The sequence below is a fragment of the Camelus dromedarius genome, chromosome 33, assembly GCF_036321535.1.
Source record: "Camelus dromedarius isolate mCamDro1 chromosome 33, mCamDro1.pat, whole genome shotgun sequence".
Taxonomy (NCBI): domain Eukaryota; kingdom Metazoa; phylum Chordata; class Mammalia; order Artiodactyla; family Camelidae; genus Camelus; species Camelus dromedarius.
Window position 1 is genome coordinate 13,552,980 of NC_087468.1, and position 7,221 is coordinate 13,560,200.

At 54.8% G+C, this 7,221-nt stretch overlaps 1 protein-coding gene across 2 annotated transcripts; it reads left to right on the forward strand.

The window, feature by feature from the left end:
• The first annotated feature begins 258 nt into the window (after positions 1-258).
• On the forward strand, positions 259-5,546 carry IL1RN (interleukin 1 receptor antagonist). Of its 2 annotated transcripts, XM_010997873.3 has the most exons (5): positions 259-350; positions 490-541; positions 1,924-2,012; positions 3,080-3,192; positions 4,237-5,546. In XM_010997873.3, the coding sequence occupies exons 2-5, from the start codon at positions 528-530 to the stop codon at positions 4,450-4,452; spliced, it is 432 nt and encodes a 143-aa protein (XP_010996175.1). In that variant the 5' UTR covers positions 259-350; positions 490-527; the 3' UTR covers positions 4,453-5,546. The 2 variants fall into 2 exon arrangements, with proteins under 2 accessions (XP_010996175.1, XP_010996174.1); XM_010997872.3 differs by lacking the exon at positions 259-350 and having other exon boundaries at positions 361-541.
• The last annotated feature ends 1,675 nt before the right edge of the window (positions 5,547-7,221 follow it).

Genomic DNA, 7,221 nt, shown 5'->3' on the forward strand with positions numbered 1-7,221 from the left:
ACGTGAAGTGACCCGCGTTTCCCACATGCGCTGAGAGCCCCGCCACCTGGCTTACTGGGGGAGGGGACATTTCTCCTCCAATCTCTTTTTTTCAAAGTCTCAGGAGACCTGTCAGGCAGATGAGAGGATTTGGTTTTCATGGGTCCTTCTTCCCAGGAACTCAGTGAAGGGGAAACAGAAATCTCAATTTTGGGGAAATTGCACAGAGGAAAAGGGGAGGGAATGGGTTACGACACCCCCGTTGCGACACTCAGCAGGGCTGAAAGTGACAACAGCAAGGTTTCTCGTTTTGGAAATGTGAGGGCGTTTCCGCTTCTCACAGAGCACAGGGCGGCCACAGCCTGGTTTGGGTGAGCGACTATTTTCTTTATAAGCAGCTCCCCTGGGTCCGGCATGGCAGTCTCCCGTTGCCTTGTGGCCTCAGGATGGAAATCCGCAAGGGTCTCCACAGTTACCTAATCTCTCTCCTCCTTTTCCTGTTTCATTCAGAGACAGCCGGCCATCCCTTGGGAAAAAGACCCTGCGAGATGCAGGCCTTCAGGTAAGGCTGATGCCCCCGGAGGTAGGGCCGGACGGGTGGGGAACGGGGACACAGCCATCTGCAGGTCCTGAAAGCTGGGTTTGGTCCTGGGATGCTCATGTTTCAGGTACGGGGCTGCTACGTGCCAGGTCCTCAAGGCTTGTATTCTGAACTATCCCAGATATGCAAAGCTCGGCTGGAGGCCTGGCTTGCTTTCCCAGAGACCATGGCGAGGTGATGAGTGACAGACACGTGTCCGGGAGCCACGACGCTGGGGTTAGGACCTGGCAGAGTGTGTTGGGCTGAGAGGGACGCCGAGGGCAGGGCACAGCCCAGAGTGCCAGACTGTGTGTGAACAATGCCTGTCTGTGTTGATAGTTGGAGGTCCTGCTCCCCTGGGGCCTCAGTTTCCCCATCGGTGACATGGGGCTATGCTAACCCTGCCAGCCTTACAGGATGGTCATGAAGGTCAAATGCACGAATAACAATGTAACAGTGTTTTGTCAGTGGGCAAGTGCCTGAAAATGATCGGGATGGTTAAAAACTGGGTCAGGAACTTTGTGAGATGTCACCATTGTTAAAATAGGAGGCTGTGATGCTGATAAAAACAGAGCACTGTCTGCATGTGCCCTCTGGGCTGGGATATCCCTGGACTGAAGCCGTGTTGGGGTGACCTCACCCTCCAACTCCGAGCTTCTCTGCCCTGAGGCTGCAGGCTGGGTTCCTCCCCTTCCCAGATGTGCGAACTGCGCCTCACAGGGGTTTGCCTTGGCCTCTTCCCGTGGGCTGGGAGCTCAGGAGATGCCCCCGGAGTAAGTAAGGATGCTCAATCCCTTCAGATGGGATTAAACTCGTTCAGGAATGAAGAATAATCGCAAAAGATCAAATCTCACGTGTGCAAAGAAATTTACAGTTGGCCGGATCCCCTGTCACCGAGCTCCCCGGCTCCTCAAAGCCACCTGATGACTCTTTGAATTTGCATTTAAATTCATAAAAATAGAATAAAATAAAAAATTCAGATCCTCAGTCACATCACATTTCAAGAACTCATTGGCCATATGTGGCTGGTGGCTACCACATTGGACGGAGCGGATATAGAACAACTCTGCACCCTAGAAAGTTCTGTTGGGTGGTGCTTTGCTGCAGTAGGAGGCGGTTGCTCTGGGAAGGCGAGGAGCAGGTCGGAGGCAAGTGGACCACTTACCAGCTGTGGGAGCTGGACCTGTCTCTTAACCAGTGTTGACCTCAGTCTCCACATCCATGCTATGGGTCGGTTAAAATCTGCACCCCCAGCAGAAGGCTGGACCCAGATTGGGCGAACTCTGGGGAACACAGGGAGGGGCTGAGCACAGGGCTGGGCACACAGCGTGTGTTCATTATGGCGGGGTCCTTTTGCTTTTCAGAATCTGGGATATCAACCAGAAGACCTTCTACCTGAGGAATAACCAACTAGTTGCTGGATATTTGCAAGGACCAAATACTAAATTAGAAGGTGAGTGGTGGCCAGGAAGGCCACTTTGCCTGGGGTCTGCAGCGCTGTGTTCTGACCCTGAGACCTTTATGTGCGATGTCCTAACCCCTGTTGGTTCTTTGTGGCCTAGTTTGAAACTGAAGGATGCGTAGGAGGGCAGCCTAAGAAGGCGGAGAGGGGTGGAGCCGAGGTTGGGAGCCACCACCTACAGGCACAGTGCTCCCAGGGCCACAGCTTGAAGGGGCAGGACCCAGAAGACAGGAGCAGCTCTGTCCTTCCCCCGTGTCTAGGAAGCCCCCGTATTCCTCTGTGTTCAAACTGTCCCTCCTACCCAAAATTAATACACCACAGACAAGGCTGGCTTCTGTCCCTTACTCACGGACACCACATTGTCATGCTCTGGATCCACGTCAAGCTGGATGAACTGCAACAAGGGTCACCCACGCTGCTCCTCAGCTTTCCCTTTAGTAAAAGGAGGGAAGTTGGGTGACTCAGTGTGGGGTTTTCTCAGCACTGGCTCCCAGGTGCCTACTCACCCCTGCAGGCTGGTGTGCTATTGTAGAACGACATCATCTGCATCCCACTGTCCCCTCCCCTTGCCTTGCTCTCAAAGGGTGCGAGACCCACCTTTCCTGTCCTTCTGCTATTTCTCCTTAAAGAGGACCCTAAAGCACAGAGAGGCTGAGATTTTCCCTCTTACATGAGGGCATGGAGACCACTGAGGGGAAGAGGCAGGTTCAGAGTTACCCCAGCTTCTAGGGGGTGAGCCCTGGAGCCCCACTCCCGACCTTGGGTGCTGTGTTCCCTGCCCTGTTGACCTGGAGAGCAGGTGCCCAGGGGAAGGGAGGGGAGGCTGGAAAGCACCTGGGGCAGAATCTAGGGGCCTCGGTCTTTGAGGACAGCTAGAGAGTGTGCTTGGCATGAACCTGTTTGGATGCAGACCAGGAAGGTGGGGCCTCGCTGTCCTTCTAACCTTGGGGTTTTGATTAGGGGGCCAGAAAAACTCCCAGGGAGAGTCCAGGCTGCTCTCTTCACCACCTCTGTCTCCTCTCCTTTACAACCTCAACTTCCCCTCTGTTCTTCCCCAGAGAAGATAGATGTGGTGCCCATCGAGCCTCATGCTCTGTTCCTGGGGATCCAAGGGGGGAAGCTGTGCCTGGCCTGTGTCAAGTCTGGTGATGAGATCAAGCTCCAGTTGGAGGTAAGGACCTGTTGCAGATAACAGCCCCCTGCCCCAAACTCAGTGGCTTAACACAACTGCAATGTGCTCTTTCCTGTGATGCTGTGGGCGGACTGGGATCTGCTGGGCGGTTCTGTGCCACATGGTGGAGCCGGGGTTCCTCCTGCAGCTGCGTGCAGTAGGAAGCTTGGCTGGCGCTGAGGCTCACCCTTCAGGCTCTGTTTGCAGGGAGCTCTGAGTTCAGTTGTCAGATTGGGCTTCCTTACAACATGGCGGCTGGCTTCCGGGAGGGAGGCCTCCAAAAAGACAAGCCTCAATGTGCAAACGCTTATTAAATGTCCGCTGGTATCTTACCGCTAGTGTTCCATGGGCCAAAGCCAGTCTTATGGCTATGTCTAGCCTCAATGAAGGAGGGGACTACCCAGGTGTGGCCCCCAGGAGGCATGGTTCCTTTGGGGAACCTCAGTCTCTATGTGTCACTCTCTCTCCCAAGGGCCCCTAACCCACTTGAACTTGCCCTCTTCCAATAAAGCCAACCTTCATGACCTTTCTCTTCCAACCCTTATCTACTCAAACCCATGACTTGAGACCCCAGCCAGGGCCCTGGATTCCTTGGTCCTGTGCAGTATGAACAGGCGGCCAGCCCTGGGAAAAGACGGCACTGTTTTGGAGAGTGACTGCCTGCTCCGTGTGGGGCAGGAATGACCAGGTTATTGTGTGTAACGTGTCAAATGGGCTGCAACAATGCCCCATCTTCTCTACTCCCCGCTCTCAGAGGTGCAGGCACGACAGAGCGTTGGCCTCTGCTGATGGTCACGTGTTTGCTGAATGTTTTTGCCCAGGGCTGGAGTGGCCAGATTTCCCCAAATTAAGTGTCACAGTGGGACAGCCTCTTTGCAGCAAGGCTGTCCTAAAAGGACAGGCGGTGTCCTGCAGGGGTCTCCAGGCCGGCGTTTCTCCAGTACTTACTCTGGGCAGCCGGAGGGCCCTGTCACAGGGGTGGCAGGGGGAGTGCAGGGACCTCTCTGCCCCTCAGCCCTCACCTGCTCCTCCCTTGGCTTCCAGCCGGTGAACATCACGGACCTGAGCAAGAACAAGGAGCAGGACAAGCGTTTCACCTTCATCCGCTCTGACAACGGCCTCACCACCAGCTTTGAGTCGGCCGCCTGCCCCGGCTGGTTCCTCTGCACGGCGCTGGAGGCGGACCAGCCCGTCAGCCTCACCAACACGCCCAAAGAGGCCCTCAGGGTCACCAAGTTCTACTTCCAGCAGGACCAGTAGTGCCGCCCAGCCTCCCTGCCTCCGCTCCCAGCACATCCATGACTCCGGACACGCCTCTCCATCCTGCCCCGGGGTCTCCCGGCTGTCGTGGGGCTCAGCGGGGCCACTTTGGCTGGGTGGACCCTTGGAAGGAGGTACAAGAGCCCTGGTAACAGGACTCTGTCTCCAGCCTCCTTCTCTAGCCCAGCCTCTACACTGCCTCCACAGAGGTCTTTCTAAAGTTCAGATGGAACAATGGCCCTGCTCAAAGCCCTTCAGTGTCACCTGTGCCTTCAGTCCAGGCCCCCCGGCCAGCCTGGATGCCCTCTGCTCTCCTCTCCCCAGCTCCTCCTCCCCTTTCCTCCACCGTCCATACCCCAGATCCCTCATCTCCCTCCAAGTGGCTCCCATTCCTCATTTTGCCAACTGGTACTGCTCCATGGGGCAAAATTCTTAGAGTCTGTGATAAAATGGAAAATAAGGATTTCTGGTACTTACGCCAACTTTAAAAGAGAGTCTGTTATCTGGAGAGTATGTCCTTTCTAGAAGGGGATGGAAGATTAAAATATTCTTGTGTTTGTGAAATGATGGTGAACGGAGGAGGGAGATTTTCCTTTTTTTGTGATGCCCTAACCTGTAAAAATGAAAAGTTAGCATACTAGGCTGGTCCCCTAGTTTTTTTTTCCCTTTCTGCATTGTTCCCAGAAGTGTAGACCCCACTGCCCGGGCCCCGAACGCCCTCTCCACTCCAGACCTCTTGCCACTGCCTGTGGTGCTGGCCCCCAACCCCACCCTCCCATCAGAAGTCCCCCAGCTCCAAAGGCACAGCACAGATGTGGCTTCCCCTGATCTCCCCGGAGGAATGAATCGCTCCTTGACCACTTTAGACACTCTGAGACTTGTCTGGAAGGTGTTGTGCCTGTCTGTCTCCCTACCAGCCTGTGAGCCCCTGAGAGCGGGGAGCGTGACCCCCATGGTCTCAGGTCCCCGCAGGGCTGAGCCCATGGCCCGGCCCTCAGCAGGTGCTCAGTGAACGTGTGTTGTATGTGTTGAGTAGAAAGTTTCCTACTCCCTGTGACTTAAGCTCTGTTTTACAATAAAAACTTGAAAACTCATCTCCTTTGCTGGTGGTGTCTGTGGCCTTGCTGGACTTGGGGCAAAGAGTGCTGGGTAATGGGGAGGCCAATGGACATTTCAAACCCTGGGCCCAGACTCGGCTATCTCTCCTCTAAGAGTACTTCCCTCCTTGGGCATCACTCTCCCTGGATAACAGGATAGCAAGTGTCCCTGCCAGGAAGGTATATAGCACCACGGTCCACAATAGCCCCCAATGGAAACAACCCAAACACTCATCCTGGAAGAATGAACACGTAAATCATCCACACACTGTGATGCTCGACAGCAGAGAAAATGGATGAACCGTAGCCGGCGGCAGCCACAAGACGGGTGAGTCTTACAAACACCACGTGGGGCTCAAGAATCACACACGCACACAGAAGCATGCAAGGAGCACGATTCCTTTGCATCAAGTTCAAAACAGGCAGCTGGAGCAGTTGTGGGAAGGGAGGCAGAGACAGGTGTGCACCCAGAGACGGCAGCGGGGATGCATGCTGCCCGCAAGCTGGGAGGCGGCCGACTCCTGGGAGGGACCAGGCCACGTTGTTTCTTGGCATGGATGCGGTTAGGCAGTTTTCTGTACGTATATTATATTCACAATTTTGAAATGTCTGGAAAGAAAAAACCTCGCCCCCACTCAGCCCCCCAGGGAGTGTCAGGGAAAGGGGCCTTTGGGAAATGATGCGATTACCAGGTAGAATATTGAATGTGGCCCAATGAGGGGGAAATGGAAGACTTTAAGAAGGACTGTTTATCAAACATACCACGGCTGATAGAGTCAGGCCAGCAAGGGGCGCTGCCCTTCCTCCTACTTCTGGGCTGGGTCCTGGGTGTCCTAGAGTCAGGTACCTCAGGGCCAAGAGCCTGCCGTGTGATGTTGGCCAAGTCACCACCGCCCCGAGGCCTGCTTCCCACTTGTCCTGGGGGAGTGTTGACTTGGATTGGGGTTTTCCAAACAGAGCTCCTTGGATGCCTCTTGGAGGCCTCTGGAAATGGAGCCGAAAAAAGGGAGGCTGAGAGGTCGGGCTCCATTCCTAGAACCCGCTCCCACCCACGGCTTTATTTGAAGAGGAGACGTCGTTGCTAAAAACAAGCCAAACTGAGCAAGTTAAAAGGCAACCGGCTGGAGAACATCCTTAAGATGTCATCCAGATCTTGGATCCTAATATGACGATGAGGTGGCCCGACACCCCAGCTTTTCCTCCCTTGTGTATAACGCAAAAGCAGCCACACCTGCCCCACGGGGATGGTGCGGGGTCGAAGTGAGATTAGAGGGTGAGATGCTGCGTGTGATAAAAGTGTGTGCGGCTGCTATATTTTCAATCCTGTTAAAAGGAGGAAGTTCTAGGCAGAAAGCCCTTCCAGGCTTCACGGTGACAGTACCAGCTAACATCCGTGAGGCACCATAGCCATCCTCCCCTCATGCTGCAGCAGGTGAAGCCCAAGGCTCAGATACTCATGTAATTCGGCCAAGCAGCCGGCTGCAGCTTAGTAGCAGGTGATGCAGCCCCAGAGCCACGCATGCGCGTGAGCCCCAGCACTCTGGAGCCGCTTCCTGGCTCTCCTGGTGGCGACTGTGCTGATGGATGAGTTAGTCGAAGCCTTGGAGCCTCCGTTTTCTCACCTCTGAATGCAGAAAGGAGCTCATGCAAAGGGCTGAGTTGTCTCGTTGAA